A 27,225-nucleotide genomic window follows, 5' to 3' on the forward strand; every position below is an offset into this window, starting at 1 on the left:
TAACGTTAAAATTTTAATTATTATCATTACATAACGCTTACGACAATAAAGACGTTTTTAGTATTCAGTTAAAGTTTGTTATGATATCACACAGTTTAAATGAAAAACTAAATTCAATATATTTTGGTTTTCATCACCCTTTTTCGTCAACCAAATCCATAAAAATTCTTATGATTTTCATCAATAGTGGATGATGATTTTCAACAAATTCAATTGGGGATGTCTATAAATAATTAATTATTTAAAATAGAAAAATAAACAATTATGCATTCATTTTTCTTTTATTCCTATTCCTTTTAACAACTTATTAAATAAAAATAATTTTATTGTAACGTTTAAGTAAGTGTTTAAAGAATGGAGGTGAAGATTAGAGCGACCGGAAAACATATTTCTGTTTTGCTTTATTAGTGGCACAAGACAAAAAGCTTACGCCATAGACTAACTACGACTAAATCTCAAGCCATTGTTTGTAATGGTTACAGGATTCAACTAAGTAAGGGAGTTAACTGACTGACTCACTCAGTTGAATCCTGTAACAATTGACAAAAATTGATCAATTCTCTCTAGATATTTCTAGAGTGAGTTAAACTCACTCTAGAAATATCTAGAGGAATTGATCAATTTTTGTTTAAATAAGTTTAATTCCTTTAAGAAAAGACACATTTTTTAGTGGTGCCACTATTAAAGAAAATCAGCTATATATCAACTGTAGTTATAAAAATCATAACACGTTAATTTTAAATGATTATATTTACTTAGAGGATAATGGACGGTTTTCGGTATGCTCCTCTAAAATACAGATAGGGGGAAGGGATTGGGGGTTGGGTTGTTAGAGAATAGATCAAGAGATAAATAGATATTTCTGATGGGCTATAGCAATAGAAATAAATAGTACGTAGTTCATATCCAGCCCATAGATTGTGTGAGTACATATCCACATGCCTAGTCAAATACCTAAAGGGATTCGTGCCCTTAGAAAGAGATAGCGCTATATAAATTAAAGAGATGCATTTTATACAGTAGGTATCTACAACAGGAAGATAAAAACATTTTGATTACCACAGCGTGGATTTCATTTCGCGTTAACGCTTTTCAATTATAATAAGAAGTAACCCATGTCGCAACGGATTTATAAAACTACTAGCTGACCCGCGCAACTTCGTCTGCACCGAATCGGTTATTAGTTAAAAAAACCTAGAAACGAATTGCAACGCTACCTACCAGGTCCAGTTATTTCCAAACTATGTAAATCGCACTAATTGTTCGTTGCTGCGTAAAAAAATAAATAAAAGAATAAACCCTCTCCCATACATTACATGAAAATGATTAGATTCTTTCGCACCGGTATTCAATGAGGATCGTACCAAAAATAAACTTTAAATGCTTATTAAACCATGACCAGTGGCGTGCACAGGGTTTTTGACCTGGTTAGGCACATAGCAGAACAGTGGCACTAAAAGAAAATGTCTCCTACCTGTAATGCCTTAAGTAATAAATTTTGGTTAGGCAGTGCTTTTGTGCATTAATGAAGTGCACCGCACTGAGCATAACCTTGTTTCTTTTGCCATAGTAATCGGTGACACTATGGATTTATTAAATAGAAACTAAAAGAAACTACAAATAACCTAGGTTTGTAAAGAGGGGTTCTTTACTTTGAAGTGATTCAAATTATTTTCTGAAAAGTTGATATTTTCACCAGGTTAGTTTTCTATACAACGTGTAACAGAATTACGAAATAATATTGAAGGATGCATAACAATAATTCATAAGGATGCACTCTGTTAAAATATTAAATCAAAAGAAGAAAATTTATTTCTCCATACAAACATTCAAACTAAAAATTCAAAACATTCTTACTGTTTACCTATGACAACCCTATTGGAGATAAAATACCGACACGCGCATAATGCGTACGCTACGCGACACGTCCCCAATAAAGTGACTAGTGTCACACGATTTTAATTTTGCATGAGATGTAAGGTCTGTATCTGATTTCTTTGAGTACAAACTATGGCAGTGGTATACTCAAAAACTACATAATGTACCTCTGAAGCCTGGGAAGTAATATATTTTTCATTAACACGTTATATACATCACTGACCTGTATTAGACTATAAATAGAGGTCAGTGGTATAATGTTGATATATGATTGAGCAAATTACATTTCATAGAAATTAACTGTGCAAAATAGCATTAAAGTTGATTTTAAAATGAAGCTGCTTCAGCCATTCATGTTTTGGCGTCATAAAACATGTGTGGTGTAAGCCTTGTTCCGTTCATACCTTTCTGCCATTTGACAACTACCATCTAATTAAAAATGTTTCCCGCGGATATTGTGCAATATAACATATTTATTATTAAGTCAGTAATAACGTAACGTTAGGTTTATTAATAGTAGGATAATTACCATATTTCCACTTCCATAGTGCCATCTCTTTCTATTGCCTGAACAGTAAGAATGCCAAGTTGATGAATGAAGTTGTGTTAGGTAAGGTGTATTGCAAGTGTATGCAAGGTACGCTTACTTTGGGGCTAGATTGCGATGTGTGCGTGGTCGTAGTATATAAATAATTCTATGAAATAGGTAACATACAACAAGACTTATCCCTGGCCTTATTTAAAAAATACCATATTAACCTTGTCTGGTTGGACCACCCTACCGAAAAGATGTGCCGCCAAGCGATTTAGCGTTCCGGTGCGATGCCGAGTAGAAACCACAGGGGTTTTGGGTTTAGTATAACTGTCATACCTCTATAATATTTGTTTAGCCAACTACATACAAATCATATTCAATGCTGGCATAAAAACATGCGAAATGCTGCTGATATTGAAACTAAACACTCGCAGCAGAAGAGATAAGATGAAGAAATAAATATAAAAAATAAATATAAATATCCAAAATCTAAATTTTAATTTTACTTTATGTTTGTGCTGAACACCTTGTGCATACCCTGGGTCCAAGGGCTATGCACGCCACTGCCTATCAGCACTTTTGATAGGATATTAGGCAGAAAATTTTGGAGTTTCACTTTTGAGCTTGTGAATTAAGAAATTGGAAGTGATTGCGCATGCAGAAGAATCACTCATTCTTAATAACAACATTTCTTTCTATAGCTATGGGCTATGTATCATCACATATATTGGTCGTAGACCAATAAGAGCGGAGCATCAATAAAAATTTCACGGGAAAAAGTATTCCTTTTGTGGGTTTCCGATGCGCGTGTTGTGTACGGTTAAAGTTACGCCAAAAGAATAAATACCAAAATTGTTTCTCTCTAAAAGTTCTTAAAAAAAGTCTAGGATAGATTATGTCAATTCCTAGGCGGAAAAAATCGCTAGTCAAACGCTTGCTTGGGATCTTATTATTATTTACAAAGTAAACCATTATTTATCAGGTCCTTAGGTAACGCAAGTGACGTGTAGCATGTGGTGATGGCTGATCAGAATACAGTTGTCACTTTCCCCTTCTCTTACCGCGGTTGTCGTACGATGCGACTAAGGGAATATGCCGGAGAACCGGTAGTAGTGTCCTCTGTACTACCACTACCATATACTGCGATCACCAACCTTTCTGCCCCAGCGTAGTGATTATGGACTTCATCTGTTACTTGTAATAAGCCCGTCCGTTGGGAGAGGCTCTTAGTCCAGCAGAGGACTGCTATAGGCTATTGATTTATAGGATATCGAAAGGGCTTACGCAACGTAAACGATTGCGTATAACATGCTTGAACTACAACCAAACCTAAGCCAAACGTTCTTCGTGAGATAAATTAATCCCAGTCTCTACCTAATTTATCGACACAACATAAAGAAGTCATAAATAATGAAAATCTAATGCATACAAACCTAAGAACATTTGGTTCGTTTAATTATAAAATGGAAATTATGCTCCCAAGAGAATCTTGATAGCGCTCACCGCAACAAAATCAATTAAGTATACCTACCGACCGTTGATCAATATTTCGCCATGCTGGTTTATGTTTGCTTATATTTGCTTGCTAAGGTAAGTTACGTAAATGCTTTTTTTAGAATAATGTCTTTTTAAACTAAGAATACGGGCTTGAACCGGAACATACCGGTTCTGGAAGATATCAGTTTCTAGAATTTGGTTAAACGAGTTATCAAATTGCATTCAAGTTTTTTTTCTGGGTTCGTGCTCTTGTTTCATACAGAAAAAATGCCTGACGCATACCACTCGGTTGGGAGTAAGTTAAGAGTAAGAGAAACGGAGTTATGTGGGACTTGTACCTACTAAAAACTCTGTGTGTCCCTCGATAGACCTTTAAGTAAGAGCATGGGATTCACTCGCGTATTTACACTCTGCACTCTGCCTCGCTGCTCTAGCGATAAGCATATTCAAAAATGGATCGAGGTATACTTAGGTTAGATTCTCAGATTTCGCTAAAAGTTGACAGATATTTTGCGCTAAGCCCCGCCAACACAAATTGGAGCAGCTTAGACGGGCTCTGAGTCCCTATGACCTATGAGAAAGGAGGCCACAGTAATACATAAACCTGCGAAATTATCAAACATACCATATTATGATAAGCAAAATAAATTGTAAATGTTTCAGCTTGATTCAACATCCTGCCTATTCAAGGAGCACATTGATTTACAGAAAATAGCAGAAATTCAATTCCAAAATGAAAAGTACAACGTTCTGAAACCGACCATACACGTCGTTAAAGATCATTTTGTTGAATTTATACAAAAGAGGCACAACGTAGATCCCTCAGAACGCATTTTTCTAGATAAAAATGGACTCAGGCACATCTGGAAGGGTGTAGAATTTCCACGTCGAAGGAGTTTAAGAAAAGCTGATATTCCCCAAAACGCAATTGACGATATAATTACCAATATATCAACTGAAACACTAAACATAAATTTAACAGAGGACACTTCTAAGCTAACTAATAATAATACTACAGATACATTGATTACTACGAAACCGGGATCAGAACCAAAAAAACTGCAATCCAGGAGAACGGTAGTTAAAACAACATTTTTCTGTCCGTTCTTTGGCCTTGTTCGGATGTCTACACATGTTGACAAATTTGATGAGATAGGAAATGTTACAAGACAATAACAATATATATAATAACAAAAAAAAAGAATATATTATCTTTTTGCTCTTTCTTCATACTATTTACCTACACTGCAAGGTCTTTCGTAGGCGTTCTCATACCCACGGTTGCATGGAACTTATTTCCAACAAGCCCCTGCGACTCATTTAAAGTTGTATTCATTTTGTTTGTTTGGAAGGGCTCGGGTTTGGTTTTTCTACAGATCTCCTTTTATTAGATCATGTGTCACTGCAAGCAAAAAAGAGCTTGCTTATCAACTCTAAATACTTGATGACCACAACACTACGCTACTCTGTAAATGAAGGTACCCAAAAAATTCAGATGTTAGGAATGTAAGTTCACGTATATAGTTTTCTAAGGCCATGCTATATTATTTTATTCAATGATTCGAAAATAATTATGCAAAGTAACGTTTCATCGCTTGAATATATTTAAAGATTTTTCAATTAAGTACATAGCACTTTTGGTGAATTACATCAAAAATAATTTGTATCACAATGACCTAACCTGTCTTATACTTAAAATAGATATTACTGTAATTTAATAGTTATCATCTATAGTATTACTTTTAGTTGTATCGTCTTTTGGGGCATCATTCATAAATCTCCTATTAAATCTTCTCGTCATGTAAGGATCTTCGTCGTCATTATCAAATTTATAAGCATTGAATGTGTTCATGAAGCTATTCACTGCTGTTTTAATGGCTCTTCTATAACTTGTCACTGGCATTCTCCTTCGTAACATTACAACTGGATCGAAAGGTATCACCATACCTGCTGCACTGGCTATAAGAGGTATTAATGGTGCGGGGCAATAATATGAAACTATTTCCATAGCTCCATTCACCATACAAGTTCCTATGTTCCTAAGAACTGTATTTATTTTTGGTGTTTTTATAAATTTTACAATTTGTCCTTTTATTATTTTATAAAGTTTAATAAAGACATTATCTTTCACTTCGACTTCTTTGTTTTTTGATTTATTAAGTGCAGCTTCAAGTTTATCGTCAAATATTTCATTATTTTCATCTGTTACTTGTGATAATTGAGGATTTATAGTACTTTCAGTATGTGTGTTGTTAGTAGTGGTAGATGTTACTTCTTCGAATTGATCATTAATTTCTGGATGGAGTTGAGGCTACGATAAAACTTTGACTATAAAACAAATTGACTATTTTCAATATTCTGATGAAAAGAGCGGTTCGCTTAAATATATTAATTTACTTACATTAGATGAAACAAAATTAATAATTATTAATAAGATAACAGATTTCATATTGAAAATAAAAGATGTCGAAACATTTCTAAAGAAATTGAATAAATGAAAATAAGAAATTTCGTAAGTTTGATTTGAATGCCGAATCTTTTTATAGCTCCATTTTTACTACAGTTGAGAAATAAAGTGAACACCATAAAACAGTTGAGAAATAAATATTACTCATATAAAAAGATATTTTCATATGTTAGTATATAGTTTATGGATACGAATAAGTAAATAATGAACAAGCTTATCGTAAATTCGTAAATTTCATAACAAGAATCGTTTTACTTTACAGAATAAATTTTATTTCGATTTGAATTGAATGCCATTTATCCAATACAAAAAAAAAAAGAACTAAGTGCATTTTCGGAAGCATTTAAAAAGTAATAGTTTACTCATGTCTAACTACTTTGTCTAACTTGCTAACCAGTAATATTTGAATTGACAAAATTTGAAGCGCACGTAACTCCGAAAAGTGAAAGATGCGTCCGGGAATCGAACTCGTTTTACTTTCGAAGCACAATTTTAGTAATGGCTGTCTTTTTTTGTATGGTTACTTCTTATGATAACTGATACTTAAAAATCATAATTATTTATCTTAACCGAATCTCAGTGATACTTTTTATAAGTTGTGTACTTTTCCAAATAATGTTGTAAAGGTAAACTTTTTCCGAATACTATGAATATTTAATTAAAACTGTGTAATTAATTTCGTAAAATCATTAGGCATGTCTAATTGACTTTAGAACTGAGTGCTATTAAATAAGCGTAAAATAAGTTGGATAAATAGAAGTTTGCATTATCTTCGAACAGTTCAGTTCAGTCGACAATGAAGTTGTTTTGTATTTTTTTTATATTTACAATTTTAGTTATGAATGCCATTGCACAGGTTAGCATTTTATTTAATATTTCTAACTAGTTTTTAATAAATAAATAATAAATATACTACGACAATGCACACATCGCCTAGCCCCAAAGTAAGCGTAGCTTGTGTTATGAGTACTGAGATGACTGTTGAATATTTTTATGATTAATATACATAAATACTTATAATATACAGATAAACACCCAGACACTGAAACACATTCATGTTCATCACACAAACATTTTTCTGTTGTGGGAATCGAACCCACGGCCTTGGACTCAGAAAGCAGGGTCGCTGCACACTGCGCCACTCGGCCGTCGTTTTAATAGTAACTAGACTGTTAGATAATGGTCTCTGTATAGTTTGATATAGAGATATATACTTAAATAAAGTCACAAGTAAAGTCTCTGAATAACCGATACTTATTTCGTGTAAACCGATTCCTAAATCTTGGTTTCACTAGAATGATTTGGAAAAGATCAAACCAAACTTTAACCAGAATCTATTACATGTATACGGAATCAAAGATATCTACTTGCAATCACCGGCGGTCATTAAACCCAGTAAACGCTCAAGCGAGGAAACTGTACATTCGCTTTAATTAATGTGCTAAATTTTGGTTGCTGATATATTTTATGATAAAAACCTTGAGATACATTCCTTTTTCCCTACGCACGTACGTTTAGCTCCGATAACGTAGCATCCTCAGGAGATGTTGACTTTACAATGACTAATTACTTACTACACTAAATTAGCCAGGTAATAAATAGTATACGTCCAGCAAAGCATTTTTATTAATTTCTAAATTTTGTCGGGTATGGTCTAGTTTTTACAAAACCGCTATTAGTTTTGTTACCAAAGCGTATCGGTGCAAACAATTCGTCGGTTTTGAAGTCCTGGATACGAATCTGTTAACCTTTGTCCGAAATGTTTATGGAAGCCTTTATTAGTGACGATAAAACTTTATTACACTCGATGCTTGATTCGACATAAACTGGCACAAATAAACGGTATCGGCCTATCATCTATAGTACCTTTCCGTAATAAAATGGATGCTTCTTTTGTGTCATATCAGTCTCTCTTATAAGTTACTCACTCAATTGTAACGGCCCTTAAAAAGATCCCAATTTCCCTTTAATTTTTCCTTCACTGATTTTGTTCGTGGTGTACATAAATTGGTGATGTTACGTGAAACTTGACGTTGGCTCACTCTTTTATGGTGCTTTAAGAGTGATTATAGTAATACAGTTATTGTCCACCAATCCGCACTGGGCCAGCGTGGTGGTCTACGGCCTTTACCCCATCTCGTTGTGGGAGAAGACCTATGCTCTGTAGTGGGCCGGTAATGGGTTGAACTAATGATGATGATGATGATGATAAAATTCAAAATTCAAAATTCAAAATTCATTTATTTCAAATAGGCCTAATATAAGCACTTTTGAAACGTCAAGTCTGTCTGTGTGTAGTGACTCTACCACAACGATATACCGGTAATACCCCATTGAATCGGTGATAGTCCAGTGGGCAGGACTTCGGCTTTAGTTACGGGGGGTCGAGTTCGAATGCCGGCACCTTACTTTTACTAGCTGACCCGAGCAACTTCGTCTGCACCAAATCGGTTATTACCGGAAAACACGAATAAAATGACAATTTCTAAAAATGAATCTTAGCTAGATTGATATACCGAAACACCCTAAACTAAATTTTATGAAAATCTTTGGAGCCGATTCCGAGATTCCAATTATATACGCGTATATACAAGAATTGCTCGTTTAAAGATTTAGGATATAAATGAATACTAGCTAGACCGATTTATCGCCCCAGAAACCCCATGTATACTAAATTTGATGGAAATCGTTGGAGCCGATTCCGAGATTCCAATTATATATTTACCAGAACTGCTCGTTTAAAGATATAAGATAATATGTTATGTGCGTTTTAAGAAATTACAATATCACTTGCTTCAACGGTGAAGGTAAACATCGTAACGAAACCTGCATGCCTGATAATCAAAAAGGCGTGTGAAGTCCACCAGTCAGCATTCGGCCAGCGTGGTGGACTGCCGTTTTACCCTTCTCATTTTGGGGAGAGACCCGTGCCCTGTAGTCAGATTATTTTTAAATTGGATCTTTAATTTCTATACATTCACAGGTACCTTACGACTACATCCCTTTAGGGCGAAAATCACGTCGCGAGCGACCGCAGCAGTTTGCTTCTGACATAAACCTGAATTATGAACGACTTTACCCAGCTAGGCGTAGATATTATCCTGATTAATAAACTTTGAATATATAGTAATGTATTATTTTAACTACCTTACCACGTCACAAAAATTAAAAAAAAAAAGAAGTGATACTGTAAAGTGAGATTTGCGAGGGTGCGTTTTCACTGTTTTTGGACACAATAAACTAATAATAAACACTGTTTTTGCATATAATAATGGCTGAAGAGGATTCTGTATGTTCCTTATTCTGTGTCTATACTTTACTACATGTTTCTCCTTTTTTTTAATTGGCAGAGTTAAGGTGAAGTAGTTATAGGATACAATTATGTAAAAAAAATGTATCGACGATGATAAAGTAATATAAAATAGACTTGTAGACAACAGCACGCTTCTACACTTTATTAACAGAAACACAAAAATGTACAATCAATTATTACATAATATCACTTTTGATCTATAAATAAACTTTTTTTTTACAATTAGTGGGACTATTTTAATTATTCACAAACAGCTTAAACTATCATTTCCAATAAGCCCAGAGATATATATAATTAATCCATCCGTATATTATTTTCTCGATGACAGAACGGTACAGTGGCCCACCCACATTATCGGATATCGATACAAAATGTTAACGCTTGATTTCATTTTGTATCGATTGATAAACCCAAAATGTAACTTGAATTTTGCACTCCCAACAATAAAGTACGATATTTTTTGCTTTCTAAAGCATGACTTATTTTCACCTACAATCAAACTTATTTTGAATAGTCCAACGGTCTGATTTTTGACCTCCTATTCGAATGGAGCCTTCTCACGGTTAAAATCTCTTTTCAAGCAAACTGAACGTGGTTTACATCGTCGGCTTCTTAGCGAATAAAAATAAAGCTAATGCTTTTAAATTGTTGATTTTTAGTACAGAACGATCGCAAACCAGCTCGTTGAAGACATATTTTTGATGTTATTTAGTGCAAGTGGCACGAACGACCGATGGACATTGGGGTCCAAAGTTTCTGGAGTGAAGGCCTTACTAGGGAATTTAGTGTTGTTAAACCCCCTATGGTGTACGGGCTTCTTTACACCACTCCACTGGACACGTGACTGAAGATATGATCACGATGGTTTTACTATCAAGAAATGCAGATTTTCATGGGCATATGTTGTGTAGAAAATAACATAGTGGACGGATTTCCCATTTAGGGATGGTTGCCAGCAGCTCTTAGGGATGCCACTAATTCGTCGAGGTTGACATTGGCAGGCACGGGCGATGCCAGCTCAGCATATCGGTCTGTGTAGTCCGGAGACCTTTCTTGTTGTTGAGCCTGCAAAGTTAAATTGAATATTAAATATTAAGCAAGCTAATATCCTGGAGATACGGATTTATTCTTTTTATCCCGGGAAAGCAACCAGTGACCGTTCGGGTGGGATAAAAAAAATCTTACTATCAGTTGAGATTGCAATCGAGGGCGAGAATCAGGGAGTTTCTCACAGGCGGTTAGTCACTGCATCCATTTTGCAGTTGAAAGTAATTGTTACCTCTAATGTTCTAAACGTTTACCATAAAATGGAGTAAATGAGAGAAAGTGTGTAATCTAGCAACATTCCGTGGTGATAGCCACGTGCAAGCACGTCAAAAGTGCTATATATGTGCCTATTTCAATAAAGAAACATTTTACTTTGACTGTATGAGGATTTTTAATTCTATAGTGTTAGGATGAGTTATATTTAACTACGTACCATCGCGGAGCTCAGCAAAGCCACCAGGGCAACGAGTAGCGTGAACCAGTTCATGCTGCTGCCAATGTGCCCGGTAAACACAGCTAGCCCTTTTATATCAGGCCATGTTGATATCCATGCTATTTCATTTGAAGGAATCGGTACTCCATAAAATGGAGTAAATGAGAGAAAGTGTGTAATCTAGCAACATTCCGTGGTGATAGCCACGTGGGTAGTGGGACTTCGACTTCACTTTCGGGGGGCGAGTTGATTTCCCAGTTATTTTCAAATAACACTCACTTCAACGGTGAAGGAAAACATCGTGAGGAAATTTGCATACCGGAGAGTTCTCCATACTGTTCTCAAATGTGTGTGAAGTCCACCAATCTGCACTGGGCCAGCGTAGTGGATTTCGGCCTTAACCCCTTCTCATTGTGGGAGGAGACCCGACCCGATGATATGACGATGATAAACATTCCGCGGGATTGCAGTCAGAAGTGCGCTGGGCATTTTCACTGTTTTAGACACAATGCGCTTTATGCAATAATGTCTGTAATAAGGACTACATTATGAAAATTAAGCTTAATTTGCTTTACTCCGCGAACAGCAGGAGAATCTGTATGGTGTAATTTATAAATTCTTCAATCCGTATACTTCACACGAAACAGATGGGCAATGTACCCTCTACACACGTTTCGCTCCGAAACCGGAGCATCCTCAGGAGATGTTGACTTTACAATAAATAATTGTTAAGAATATATTATGGATTTCCGCAAAGTAACGCCTGCTTCTATCCAAAACGTCGTAATTAAGGACTACGTCAACGATAAAAATGCTTGGGTGTAAATTATTGCTCTAACCAGGTTGCTTCTTTAATAGTTTTAAGTGACAATGTGAGATGGTGATAACAAAGAATAATACAACCGGCTAAGTTTGTTGTGGGCTTCTTCTTAGACCAGGGCGCGCGCTGACGAATTTAGTTATATATCGTCATCAACTTACTTCTATGTTATATTTAACATGTGATATACGCATCAAAAGTGCTATATATGTGCCTATTTCAATAAAGAAACATTTTACTTTGACTGTATGAGGATTCTGTACGTTTTTAATTCTATGGTGTTAGGATGAGTTATATTTAACTACGTACCATCGCGGAGCTCAGCAAAGCCACCAGGGCAACGAGTAGCGTGAACCAGTTCATGCTGCTGCCAATGTGCCCGGCAAACACAGCTAGCCCTTTTATATCAGGCCATGTTGATATCCATGCTATTTAATTTGAAGGAATCGGTGCACGGTTTACGCCGATTTGGTGAATCGATTTGGCACGGTATATGTTTAAGTGTGCATTAATACGGTTAGGTGAACGGTGATTAAGGTAATGCTAAGATGATTAAATTAAATACTGGTTATTTAACGTGGCTGTACTGGCATTGATTACCTAATCTACATATATAAGAGAAATTTGTGTAAGATACACCATTTATAAGTCAAGAACGGCTCGACCAATTTTTATGATATTTGAATTTTTTGGATTCCTCTTACGCCGGAATAGGATATAACATTCATCAAAAAAGAAATAATCCGCGGTACGAAGTTCGCCGGAACATCTAGTTAATAATAATCATCCTTTATAGCCATACTCTATTGTTAATATAAGTTCTTGAACTAAATTATTACCAATTTTTATTAACAATATAGCAAATGGCCGCAAACTTAGCCTTAGCGCTGATTTTCAGTCTGCTCCAGTATCAAACTGAGCAAGCTAAAAATTGTGTTGCGTTATATTATAAATGAGACTTAGACATTTTAATAAGAAATTTAAAATTGAATATAAAATGTAAAAAATAATAAAACAAAAACGAAAACCATCAGTACATATTTTACAGTTAAAAGTAAAAGTAAAAGGTGTCAAAAAAAAAAACTTCTCGGTTGTAAATTATTTATGCAATTTTTTTGGAAAAATAATTTTTTGGAAAAATAATTTTTCCAAAAAAATCAGCAGCAGGAAGCTGCTGCCAAGCAATATTGCTGTTCCAATTTGAAGGGCAAGGTTGCTTGTAATTACAAGTATATAAGGCACGTCCCAAGTTGATGGGCACAGTGCGGAACTTTGCAAGCCCCCTGTGAAATTGTGCTTTTTATAAGCGATGGTTTCCGGTTACTTAGGTCTATCAAATTTTTTTATAAACAAATACGCATACCGCGGTCCATTTTCAGTATGCAAAGTATCTCTGTATCGATTTATTGAAAATTGATTAAGTAGTTCCCAGACACTGAAAAACATTAATGTTCATCACACAAACAATTTTTTCAGTTATGGGAATCGAACGCACGGCCTGATGCAGAAATCAGGGTCGCTGCCCACCGCGCCAACCGGCTGTTTATAAATAAATAAAATTAATTAATAAATAATCAAAGATCTTCTTTATTCATTTTGAATACGTCTCAACCAAATAGACAATTATCTCAACAGTCGCTGACAATGCAAGTACCACGCATGTCACGATCCTGCTGTATTTCTTGAGACGACATAATTTCGTGTCGTCGTAGACTTCGCGGCGTTGTCGTGTCGAGAGCGCCGTGTTCCACGCCTTCTAAAATCAAATCCTTTATTTTATATATTGGATAGATAGTCCAGTCATTATAGTAAGGTCACCTCGGAATTCGAGATACCCAGCTGTAAGTCTGTAAATACTTGTATATTGACACCCTAAATGTTGTCTCAAAACTTACATATGGTAGGGTGTAAGCAACTATTAAATTTCAAGGTCAAAGGTCACAAAAATCAGTATATTGCGCTTTTTTTGGAAATAGCTCATTTCCTATGGGTTTTTTGCTATTTGTATTTATTATCAATATTGTAGAATACAAAATTCTCTACAAATTTTGTTTCAAAATTCTCTACAAATTTTGTTTCAAAATTTTTTTTATACGGTGAACCGTTTTCGAGACGGAGGGCGGAGAGCGCATGGTCACAGCATCACTTCAGGTCAACTTCAAACTTCATACTATACTGTATTACTATAAAAAGCAGGCGTAATTAAAAAGAAACAACAGAGGCTGGTTGCTAAGGATTTATACGCCGTCCAATAAATAAATATACTACGACAGTACACACATCGCCACCTAGCCCCAAAGTAAACGTAGCTTGTGTTATGGGTACTAAGATGACTGATGAATATTTATTATGAATAAAATACATAAATACTTACAATATACATACAGACACCCAGACACTGAAAAACATTCATGCTCATCACACAAACATTTTCCAGTAGTGGGAATCGAACCCACGGCCTTGGGCTCAGAATGCCTGAAATCCTAACAAAAAAAAAAGTGTATTTTTAAGTAGATAAAGAAAATTGTTATGTAGATTAAATTCGCTTCACAGCATGTCATTCGAGCGTTTGTTTCGATGTGGTATAATGAAACTATTGGGATTTGTCATTCGAAAAAATGTAAATTGTTGATGTTGGAAAAGAGCATCTGCTGAGTTTCTTGCCGGCTTCTTCCGGAATCTGCCTTCCGAACCGGTGGTAGAGACAATACAAACAGACAGACTTGACGTTTCAAAAGTGCTTATATTAGGCCTACTTGAAATAAATGAATTTTGAATTTTTTTGAATCTTTTGAAATTCTAGTTGTTGCCCGAGAGCTTCGTCAACGTTTAGTGCGGCTTAAATCTGTGGAAACCATTTGTTTTCCCTGGCTATAAAGTAGTTTATTTTACTCACCGTCTTTTTAAATAACTCTATGTCAAAAATCAAGTTGATAGGTTGCTTAGTTTGTGAAGGAAGAACAAACAAACAAACAAATTCATTTTCGCGTTTAAAATATTAGTAATAATAATAATATTTATTTATTTGCCAAATTGTGGGTACATAACAAGAACACATTTCATTAAACAGACCCTAAACAATCGACTGTCACAGTGTGCAAATGTTTGTAAAAATAAAATATAAATTACATCACAATTTAAAGTATAAAAATACAATAATCAGAAATAAGTAATAATGTCATTTTTCAAATTCAAATTTCAAAATTTCTTTATTCATGTAGGCCTATCACAGGCACTTATGAAGCGTTCATACATATTTGTTTACATAATTGTAAGGGGATGGTGATAACTTCGTTCGCCAAATTAAATCTAAAGCTACGAGGGTTCCAAACGCGCCCGGGTCTAAGAAGAGCCTACAACAAACTTAGCCGGGTAAATTTTTATTTGTTATCACCATCTTCTAGTAAATTTATATTAAGCTATGAAGCTAGAGCAATTCACACCCAAGCTTTTTTAAATTAATTAAGCAAATAATACAATTACAAATGTTGTTAGAAAAGTTAACTAAGTAGGTATATTGCTGTCACTAAGGTATTCTTTTACACTATAATAGTTTTTTTTGTTGTGAGTATCAAATATTGTTCGCTTGAATTTTACTAGTGGTACATTTTTAGTAAGGATTTAGTTAACCGCTTACCTTATCTGGAATGAATGCTGGATTCAACTCCTGGGGCATAAGAGCGGATTGGGCGTCGGCTTCACTCTGCAGTTTCTTAGAAAATAGAAATACTTATGAGTAATTTAGAGGAAAGCGGAATAGACTATCAGTGCGAGTCTGGGTCATCATTATTGTCACCAGCTTATTTCGTCCCTCTGCTGGGTACAGGCCTTCTCTTCCATAGAGGGTTTTAGAGCATAGACCCACCACGCTGCTTTAATATGGATTCGCGGATGGCGCAGTTTGCAGCGACCCTGATTTGTGAGTCCAAGGCCCTGGGCTCGATTCCTACTACTGTAAAATGTTTGTGTGATAAGTATGAATGTTTTTCAGTGTCTGGGTGTTTATATGTATATTATAAGTATTTGTGTATATTACTCATAAAAATATTCATCAGTCATCTTAGCACCCATAACACAAAATAAGCTTACTTTGGGCCTAGATGGCGATGTGTGTATTGTCGTAGTATATTTATTTATAAAAATCAAAAAAAAAACTATTATTATCACTTGTTAAGATCACTAGCATGTAATATTAACTTAACGTGATATCCGAGGTACGTGTGTGTGCACCGCCAATTTCCTAACTCCGGACTGTACTACGGTACTAAGATTTTATTCATAAATACCTCAAAACTAATTCATGGCCCGACACGAAAATCGACAACAGGTCTATTCTAAAGCAGATACAAGAATACAAGTGACATAAGACCGTGGAATTTGGGAATCTCCACAAACGTACGTATGTACTATGATTTTGCTTTTATTTTATTTTATTTTTCCTTAATTGGAAAACCAACAGTTGTGAATACTAAATAGTTAACAAATTGTTTGACTTAAAACTAATAACAGGTTTCCACAGATAAGTATTATATAAACAAGGGTACCTGGTAGAACTCAGAAAAAATGCAGCAAACTATAAATAAATATGAAGTTTACGTAGCATGCAGCAGTTTACTAAGTTGCGACGTACACTATTCATATTATCATAAAATAAATCATTTTCGGGGTCATTGTAATCAGAATTAATAAAACGAGAGACACGGATTACGAAATAATTAAATCTGTTCTTAGTTTTAATTAAGGGTACCTACGTGCAGAATCTTTTTATGCCTAGGTGATAATTGATGATGCACAGATAGTAGCGGGCTAACCTATTAGAGGTATGGCAGTTATTTTAAACCAACACAACATTAAAATCAGTAAATTCGTTTGCAAGCTTCGATGCCACAGACACATTTAGAAACGGTAAACTTATAATACCCCTATTTTTGCGAAGGATAAAAACACTCTATGAAGTAAAATAATGCTATAAGCGGCAACAATATTATTACTCATAGCTACGAGCTGGTAAATATATTAAGTGTCATGTAAACTGAACGCTGAAGGTTGATCTACAAAGTGAATGAATATATGCTATCTGTGCCCCACGGTTATAAAGTCTGTACAAGTACTTTTTTTAATGTAATTACAATGGGGCGAATCTAGTATGAATCTAATTTTATGAAGTTTGCTATGGAAAACTATAGTAATTAAAGCTTATCGACGTAAGATTAATTTTTTACTAATACGATGGAAACAATAGATTTTTCCGGGGTAAGAATTCGATCACTTCTAGTATCAATAGAAATAAAATTCTCGTTATTTATAAAACTATTCATCAGTCATCGTAGTATCCATAGCCAAAGCTACGCTTACTTCGGGGCTATAAGTATGCTATATATGCTATATATGTGCTATATAGGCTATATATGTCGCAGTAATTATAATTATTTATTATTACTATTATTGTCTTCGTACTTATTCACATGGATCTAATTGAATATACCTCCCAATGCACAGTAAAAAGCACAGTGCCCTTTTTACGGCACGCGACTTATACAGAAGCTGAAATTGATATTGTCTGTTTTATGTTATGCGGGGAAATTTACTGTTGATGTTTTCCTCTTACCCAAGCAAGGGTTCCTTGCAATAAAGAGCCCGTACATTGGCTATTAGGGTTCAGTATTTAATAAAGGGAAGTATGTGGTAAGGTAAGGTTAGCCTTTCGGTATTTTTATTACATCTTAATGAAGCGGTGATAGCGCAGTGGGTAAGAGCTCGCCTTTAATTTCAGGGGGCCGAGTTCGAATCCCAGCATCTCTAACTTCTCTAAGTTACGTGCATTTTAAGTAATTAAAAGTATCACTCGCTTTGACGGTGAAGGAAAATATATTGAGGAAACCTGCAAGAATTCTCAGGAAGTTCTAAATAATGTTCTGAACGGTATGGGGTGTCCACCAATGCAATAAAGTTGGCCAGCGTGGTGGACTGCGGGCCTTACCCCCTTCTCATTGTGGGAGGTGACCGACGGTAGTGGGCCGATATGATGATGATAACCTCGTTTGTTTAGTGGTTAAATTAGATGTTTGGCTACGGATCGCAAGACCTGGGGTTTGATACAGGGGTCGGATCAAAACATTTACTAGACGAGCCGCTGGGCGAAGTCCATGCAAGACCATGGAATATTTGAAATGCGAGACTTGAGTCGGGTTCACTGCTTGACATGATGATGATGATGATGACAAATAAATACTTACTCCTTTATGCCCATAAACCATTACAAATAGCACTAATAAAGATAACGTTTTAAACATTATATTTTAACAATTTTGTGTATTACTATATTAAATAAATACGAAACTTATCCAATAATATAATGTCCACGAAAATCTCATTTCATTTTCGCGGATAACCAAATATTTATTTTCAGCGTTTCTATTTACTTTTATTGAAAAATAAAATACGTTTTATTTTATCGGATTCATGTTGAAATCGTTTTTAAAGCAATGCTTTGAACCAGAAATGAGAACGTTCGTTTTATTTATTATTGTTACGGGTTCTCACGTTTACGGCCAAAATGATGGAACTGTGAGTATTAAATAATAGATAGATTAATAGAAATAAATAGACTACGACCATACACACATCGCCATCTAGCCCCAAAGTTATCGTATGTTGTGTTATGGGTGCTAAGATGACTGTTGAATAAAGTTTGACTTATAAAATACATATAAACAAAGAGGTTTGTTTGTTTATATCTATAGGCCTCATAAGAAGGCTCAGAGTCACTCCGCGTGCGATGGAGTGAGCTCTGCTAGGATTACCTCGTGATCAAATCAAAAATCAGGAGATCCGTAGAAGAACTAGAGTTACCGACATAGCTCAGCGAGGTAATGGGCAGGGCCCATAGCTCGGAGAACCGATGGACATCAGGGTCTTAAGGTGCTGGAATGGCGACCGCACCGGTAAACGCAGCGTAACTCGGCCCCCAACGAGGTGGACAGATGACATCAGGCGAGTAGCTGAGAGCCGCTTGAGGCAAGCGGCCCAGGACCGTGTATTGTGGAACTCCCTACAAAAGACCTATGTCCAGCAGTGGGCATCAATTGGTTGGAATGATGATGATAGACACCCAGACACTAAAAAACATTACTGTCCATCACACAAACATATTCCATGGTCCGTTAATTGTTATGGCATAAATGTTCAGTACTGTATTTGGCACATTAATTTTACAGCTTGGCAAAATACTGGCCAGACGTAAGCGTGATGCGACTGGTGCCTTGGACATACTCACCAACCACGCCCAGCCGATTCATGCGGATGTTAAATATGACCACTCTACTGTAGACAAGGTACCCTTACATCTTATCTCATATGAGAGAAGGATTAAATCTCGATAATACAACCGACATGCTAAAAAGAGAAACTCAAGTTCGTAAAACCGAAATTGAGAAGCTGTTAAGCAAAGATTGAAAGATACCCAGATACCTAAGATACGTGAGAATCTTCTTGTCGTTCTAGCAGCACGGCTAGCATGGGCATGAGACAATTATCTTCCCGCGGAAAGGATACAAATTTATCTTTTCCCACAGCTTTATCAACTCTCAGAGAACTGGCGCACTTCGGTACTAACTACTATTAAAATTACAATGTAGCAGTATGTTTTTCCCACAGCTGGTTTTATTCTTTTAATTAACACCTAATGATGGTTTTTTCGGTGCTTTTATACTAACCATTTTAATGTAATTGTTTTATGTCTAAAATAAATAAAAAGAAAAAAATATATATATCTCCCCATTATATCCCCTGACAGGGATATAATTTTCATCTTCTACCTGTGCTAGCCCTGGTGTCATAGTCGTGGTTTTGATAACTGATGAAAAGGAAGACATGACGTTTATTGCCATTGTAGACCCACACAAACCCACTGCTGGCACACTGGTTTTCTTTTAAATTGTAACATAACCAAACCTTTCTAAAAAAAGTCGCCACATCGAATTCCGTAACGAAAATGTTAGTAAAAATACCGGTTCGGTTTGGTGTTTAATTCACGAAATTAAACCATAAATAAACCAAGCTGTAATTCGTGTGCCCTTCTGAACGCCCTTAATAATTCACAGCCATGCCCGAAAACTTACGTAGGAAACTTTCCGTCCAATATCGAACCGGGCACCGTGTTTCAGGTGGGTAGGCTTAAAATAAAATCTATTTTGCATTCTGCCAGCTTCTCGGATACATAATTTATTATTGTACGTCGTAGATATTGCTTTGTATTGGTTTGATTTGTATTATAGGTGAGATTTGTCTGTCAAAAAAAAAGCGGTGATAGCCTAATGGGTAGGGCTCCGGCTTTCCTTTCGTGGAGAACGAGTTCGAGCCCCGTCACCACTGACTTTTCGGAGTTATGTGCGTTTTTAATTTACGTATACGATAACGTTTTCGTATCCGATGACGTTTTCGTTTTAATTTTACGTATACGATGACGTTTTCGTTTTCGTTTACGTATACGATGACGTTTTCGTTTTCGTTTACGTGTGCGATAACGTTTTCGTATCCGATGACGTTTTCGTTTTAATTTTACGTATACGATGACGTTTTCGTTTACATATACGATAACATTTTCGTTTTCGTATTCGATGACGTTTTCGTTTCAATTTTACGTATACGATGAAGTTCTCGTTTACGATAACCTTTTCGTATTCGATGACGTTTTCGTTTTAAATTTACGTATACGATGACGTTTTCGTTTTCTTTTACGTATGCGATAACGTATTCGTTTTCGTTTACGTATGCGATAACGTTTTCGTTAACGTATGCGATAACGTTTACGTTTACGTATGCGATAACGTTTTCGTTTTCGTTTACGTATATGATAACGTTTTCGTTTTCGTATTCGATGACGTTTTCGTTTTAATTTTACGTATACGATGACGTTTTTGTTTACATATACGATAACATTTACGTTTTCGTATTCGATGACGTTTTCGTTTCAATTTTTCGTATACGATGAAGTTCTCGCTTACGTTTTTGTATTCGATGACGTTTTCGTTTTAAATTTACGTATACAATGACGTTTTCGTTTTCTTTTACGTATGCGATAACGTTTTCGTATTCAATGACGTTTTCGTTTTAATTTTGCGTATACGATTACGTTTTCGTTTTCGTTTACGTATGAGATGTCGTTGTCGTTTTCGTTTACGAATGAGATGACGTTTTCGTTTACGAATACGATGACGTTTTCGTTTACAAATACGATGTCGTTTTCGTTTTCGTTTACGTACACGATGTCGTTTTCGTTTTCGTCTACGAATACAATGACGTTTTCGTTTACGAATACGATGAAGTTTTTGTTTACGAATACGATGACGTTTTCGTTTTCGTTTACGTATGCGATGACGTTTTCGTTTACGTCTACGATAACGTTTTCGTATTCGTTTTCGTATTCGATGACCTTTTCGTTTAAAATTTACGTATACGATGACGTTTTTTTTTTCGTTTACGTAAACGATAACGTTTTCGTTTACGTATACGATGAAGTTTTCGTTTTTGGTTACGTGTACAATAACGTTTTCGTTTACGTATACGATGACGTTTTCTTTTTCGTTTACGTCTACTATAAGGTTTTTATATTTGTTTACGTATACGATGACGTTTTCGTTTTCGTTTACGTATACGATGTCGTTTTCGTTTTCGTTTACAAATGCGATGACGTTTTCGTTTACGAATACGATGTCGTTTTCGTTTTCTTTTACGTATACGATGTCGTTTTCGTTTTCGTTTATGAATACGATGACGTTTTCGTTTACGAATACGATGACGTTTTCGTTTACGAATACGATGACGTTTTCGTTTACGAATACGATGACGTTTTCGTTTACGTCTACGATAACGTTTTCGTATTCGTTTTCGTATTCGATGACCTTTTCGTTTTAAATTTACGTATACGATGACGTTTTTTTTTCGTTTACGTTTACGATTACGTTTTCATTTTCGTTTACGTATACGATAACGTTTTCATTAACGTATGCAATACCGTTTTCGTATTCGATGACGTATTCGTTTTAATTAAACGCATACGATGACGTTTTCGTTTTCGTTTACGTACACGATGTCGTTTTCGTTTTTGTTTACGAATGCAATGACGTTTTCGTTTTAATTTTACGTATACGATGACGTTTTCGTTTTCGTTTACGTCTACTATAAGGTTTTCATATTTGTTTACGTAAACGATGACGTTTTCGTTTTAATTTTATGTATACGATGACGTTTTCGTTTTCGTTTACGTATACGATGACGTTTTTGTTTAAGTCTGCGAAAACGTTGTCGTATTCGTTTTCGTATGCGATTACGTTTTCGTTTACGTTTACGTATACGATTACGTTTTCGTTTACGTATGCAACAACGTTTTCGTTGACGTATACAATAACGTTTACATATGCGATAACGTTGTCGTATTCGTTTACGAATGCGATGACGTTTTCGTTTTCGTTTACGTATACGATTACGTTTTCGTTTTCGTTAACGTATGCGATAACGTTTTCGTTTACGTATGCGAAAACGTGTTCGTTTACGTATACGATGACGTTTTCGTTTTCATTTACGTATGCGATAACGTTTTCGTATTCGATGACGTTTTCGTTTTAATTTTGCGTATTCGATGACGTTTTTTTTTCGTTCACGTATACGATAACGTTTTCATTAACGTATGCAATACCGTTTTCGTATTCGATGACGTTTTCGTTTTAATTTACGCATACGATGACGTTTTCGTTTTCGTTTACGTACATGATGTCGTTTTCGTTTTTGTTTACGTCTACTATAAGGTTTTCATATTTGTTTACGTATACGATGACGTTTTCGTTTTCGTTCACGTATACGATGTCGTTTTCGTTTTCGTTTACGAATACAATGACGTTTTCGTTTACGAATACGATGTCGTTTTCGTTTTCGTTTACGTATACGATGTCGATTTCGTTTTCGTTTACGTATGCGATAACGTTTTCGTTTACGTATACGATGAAGTTTTCGTTTTTGGTCACGTGTACAATAACGTTTTCGTTTACGTATACGATGACGTTTTCATTTTTGTTTACGTCTACTATAAGGTTTTCATATTTGTTTACGTATACGATGACGTTTTCGTTTTCGTTTACGTATACGATAACGTTTTCGTTTACGTATGCGACAACGTTTTCGTTTACGTATACGATAACGTTTACGTATACGATAACGTTTACGTATACGATAACGTTTACGTATACGATAACGTTTACGTATACGATAACGTTTTCGTATTCAATGACCTTTTCGTTTTAAATTTACGTATGCGATAACGTTTTCGTTTACGTATACGATGAAGTGTTCGTTTTGGTTACGTGTAGGATAACGTTTTCGTTTACGTATACGATGACGTTTTCGTTTACGTATGCGATAACGTTTACGTTTACGTATGTGATGACGTTTTCGTTTTCTTGTACGTCTTCAATAACGTTTTCGTGTTTGATGACGTTTTCGTTTCCAATTTACGTATATGATTACGTTTTCATTTTCGTTAACGTATGCGATAACGTGTTCGTTTACGTATACGATGACGTTTTCGTTTTCGTTTACGTATACGATGTCGTTTTCGTTTTCGTTTACGAATACGATGAGTTTTCGTTTTCGTTTACGTATACGATATCGTTTTCGTTTTCGTTTACGTATGCAATAACGTTTTCATATTCGATGACGTTTTCGTTTTAATTTTACGCATACGATGACGTTTTCGTTTTCGTTTACGTATACGAAGTCGTTTTCGTTTTCGTTTACGAATGCGATGACGTTTTCGTTTTCGTTTACATATGTGATGACGTTTTCGTTTTCGTTTACGTATACGATGTCGTTTTCGTTTTTGTTTACGAATACGATGACGTTTTCGTTTACGTATGCGATAACGTTTACGTTTACGTATGTGATGACGTTTTCGTTTTCTTGTACGTCTACAATAACGTTTTCGTGTTTGATGACGTTTTCGTTTCCAATTTACGTATATGATTACGTTTTCATTTTCGTTTACGTATGCGATAACGTATTCGTTTACGTATACGATGACGTTTTCGTTTTCGTTTACGTATACGATGTCGTTTTCGTTTTCGTTTACGAATACGATGACGTTTTCGTTTTCGTTTACGTATACGATATCGTTTTCGTTTTCGTTTACGTATGCAATAACGTTTTCGTATTCGATGACGTTTTCGTTTTAATTTTACGCATACGATGACGTTTTCGTTTTCGTTTACGTATACGATGTCGTTTTCGTTTTCGTTTACGTATACGATAACGTTTTCGTATTCGATGACATTTTCGTTTTAAATTTACGTATACGATGACGTTTTCGTTTTCGTTTACGTATGCGATAACGTTTTCGTTTTCGTATACGATGACGTTTGCGTATTCGATGACGTTTTCGTTTTCGTTTACGTATACGCTGTCGTTTTCGTTTTCGTTTACGTATACGATGACGTTTTCGTTTTCGTTTACGTATGCGATAACGTTTTCGTTTTAATTGTACGTATACGATGTCGTTTTCGTTTTCGTTTACGTCTACGATAACGTTTTCGTATTCGTTTACGTATGCGATGACGTTTTCGTTTTCGTTTACGTATACGATAACGTTTTCATTTTAATTGTACGTATACGATGTCGTTTTCGTTTTCGTTTACGTCTACGATAACGTTTTCGTATTCGTTTACGTATGCGATGACGTTTTCGTTTTCGTTTACGTATACGATGATGTTTTCGTTTTCGATTACGTATGCGATAACGTTTACGTTTACGTTTACGTATGCGATAACGTTTTCGTTTACGTATACGATGACGTTTTCGTTATCGTTTACGTATGCGATAACGTTTTCGTTTTTGTTTACGAATACGATAATGTTTTTGTTTTCGTATTCGTATTCGATGACGTTTTCGTTTACGTATACGATAACGTTTTCGTATTTGATGACGTTTTCTTTTTAATTTTACGAATACGATATCGTATTATTATGTTCCAGTTATTGTTCCTCACTTGTGATAACAGTCGTTAAAGCTCACCAACACGCACTGGGCAGCGTATTAAAAATGAAGTTGAATGGTTGCTTAGTAAGGGCGTAAAGAAAGGACAAACAAACAAACACATTATATAAGTAAGGTCATTTATAATATAAGTAAGATTTTCATATTGGATTCGCGTCGATTAACTTGCAGGTGGCACCACCAAAAGACGCCATCTACAAAGGAAAATCATTAAGAAAGTCCCTCCCACGCACTACGGGGTTGGACATAGTACGCGCTGTAAGCAGAGTGGTTACCTTGATAGCTCTAGTGTTCACCGCAGTAGTGGAGTTCTACCCTCTGATACGTCGCCTGTATTACACCGTATACGATTTTATGTATCCCAATAAAATGAATTGATTTCAGAGTACCCTGGTCTTATTTGCCCCAATTTCAAACTATACTCGTTTCAGCTAGAGTCATTGCCCTTTAGATTGTTAACAACAAGATAACAACAGCCTGTAGTATAGCATTTTTTTTTTTTGGTTTGTAATGATGCAGTCCAAGATGGTAGCGGGCTAACCTGCTAGGGAGTATTGTAGTTATCCTAATCGGTTTGTACGCGACATCGAACCGGAACACTAAATTGCTTAGCGGCACGTCTTTGTCGGTGGGGTTGTAGCTAGCCACGGTCAAGTCCTCCCACCAGACCAGACCAGAGAAAATTTATTCAGAAATTATAAATTCCCAAACTGCCTCTGCCGGGGATCGTCGCGGGACCTCCTACTTAAATTTACAGCACCCACCGTTGTGCCAGGAAGGTCGTCAGATTAATAGAGGTCAAGAGTACTCGAATCAATGACATACTTTATTGTTGCGTTGTTTATGGTTGCCAAGATACGTTCTATAATCAATCTCAGACAGTCAAATATTGTCGACCGATATGAAACAACACTTATTCTTTTTTAGCTTGCCTTATAATGTAAACAGCCGTCTCCAAAAATATTTAAAAAAAAATGCTATAAAATGAAAAAAAAAACAAAATAAGAAGAGATTTGTAAATTGTAATTATTGTAAACTTGCTTGAAAAATTTTCAAAAAGTCTAAAATCAAAAGACAGATAAAAAAGTAGATTTTAATAATGAATTAGACACTAATATAGTAGATAGATAGATAGATAAAGTCTTGAATGCACAAAAAAGCGAAAACAAGATAAAACAAAACAATAAAAATATATATATATATAAGATGCGCAAAGGCGGTCTTATCGCTTTAAGCGATCTCCTCCAGACAACCCTTTATGGTAGAGAATTAGGTTAGGGAAAACGGGATAGTAATCATGAGACATGTCCAGCAACCGAAAATATCGAACATCGAAAACTGTCATATGTCATCTGCCAGACGTCACATGTCACCTGCCAGATGTAATATGTCAAATGTCACTTATCATAGATGCCTGCCTGCCTGCACTGCCTTGTCACTATTGTCCATATAACGCCATCTAGCGTCGAGTGTGGTGAACGGCGTGAAAAAATAGATTTATTTATAAATTAATTTAATTACTTACACAGCTTAATTCATCTTTACAGGCTTAGGCCTGTAAAGATAAAGGATAAAGGCCAAATTCGATAAAAAGGCTAATTCTAAAAAAAAATTATAAACTAAACTTATTATTCACCATCTTCATCATTTTCCTTATATGTGATGAAGATTTGGGCACGGGCCTCCTACAATGAGAAGGGGTAAAGGCCCTAGTCCACCACGCTGGCCCAGTGCTGATTGGTGGACTCCACACACTTTTGAGAACATTATGTAGAACTCAGGCATGCAGGTTTCCTCACGATGTTTTCCTTCACCGTTGAAGTAAGTGATATTTTAATTACATAGCCCAATGAGTAGAAACTCCACCTCATTTCGGGGGGCCAAGTTCTAATGCCACCTCTTACTTTTTAAAGTTTCACATAACTTTGAAAAGTTAGAGGTGCTGGCATTCGAACTCAGTCTCCCAAAAGTGAAGTCGAGCTCCTACCCACTCGGCTATTACCGCTTTAAACTTATTATTAGCATAACTAAATACATTTTTGACGTTCCTGTATTGTAAATTGTACGGATACCCTGTACAATTTACAATTCAGGAACGTCAAAAATCTAATAAGGGATATTCATTGTTGTTGTTGAGTTTCTTGAGTTTCTTGCCGGCTCTTCTCAGTGGAATCTGCCTTCCGAACCGGTGGCA

At 35.6% G+C, this 27,225-nt stretch overlaps 2 protein-coding genes and 2 long non-coding RNA genes across 5 annotated transcripts; 3 read left to right on the forward strand and 1 right to left on the reverse strand.

Annotated features, from left to right (window-relative positions):
• The first annotated feature begins 3,814 nt into the window (after positions 1–3,814).
• Positions 3,815–5,102, forward strand: LOC120634922. The gene is made up of 2 exons (XM_039905812.1): positions 3,815–4,003; positions 4,574–5,102. The coding sequence occupies exons 1-2, from the start codon at positions 3,968–3,970 to the stop codon at positions 5,084–5,086; spliced, it is 549 nt and encodes a 182-aa protein (XP_039761746.1). The 5' UTR covers positions 3,815–3,967; the 3' UTR covers positions 5,087–5,102.
• Positions 5,103–7,161: 2,059 nt separating this feature from the next.
• LOC120634962 lies at positions 7,162–9,505 on the forward strand. The gene is made up of 2 exons (XR_005659265.1): positions 7,162–7,233; positions 9,361–9,505. It is a non-coding gene; the product is annotated as an uncharacterized LOC120634962 (long non-coding RNA).
• A 1,068-nt stretch (positions 9,506–10,573) lies between these two features.
• LOC120634869 lies at positions 10,574–12,429 on the reverse strand. Its single transcript, XR_005659261.1, has 3 exons — positions 12,300–12,429; positions 11,171–11,259; positions 10,574–10,755 (listed from the first exon to the last, which is right to left on the reverse strand). It is a non-coding gene; the product is annotated as an uncharacterized LOC120634869 (long non-coding RNA).
• Positions 12,430–18,468: 6,039 nt separating this feature from the next.
• LOC120634959 lies at positions 18,469–25,416 on the forward strand. 2 transcript variants are annotated; one of them, XM_039905866.1, is made up of 4 exons: positions 18,469–18,557; positions 19,208–19,324; positions 20,093–20,155; positions 25,203–25,416. In XM_039905866.1, the coding sequence occupies exons 1-4, from the start codon at positions 18,492–18,494 to the stop codon at positions 25,407–25,409; spliced, it is 453 nt and encodes a 150-aa protein (XP_039761800.1). In that variant the 5' UTR covers positions 18,469–18,491; the 3' UTR covers positions 25,410–25,416. The 2 variants fall into 2 exon arrangements, with proteins under 2 accessions (XP_039761800.1, XP_039761801.1); XM_039905867.1 differs by lacking the exon at positions 20,093–20,155.
• Positions 25,417–27,225: the final 1,809 nt, after the last annotated feature.

This window comes from Pararge aegeria, chromosome 25, assembly GCF_905163445.1.
Source record: "Pararge aegeria chromosome 25, ilParAegt1.1, whole genome shotgun sequence".
In the NCBI taxonomy this organism is placed as follows: Eukaryota; Metazoa; Arthropoda; class Insecta; order Lepidoptera; family Nymphalidae; genus Pararge; species Pararge aegeria.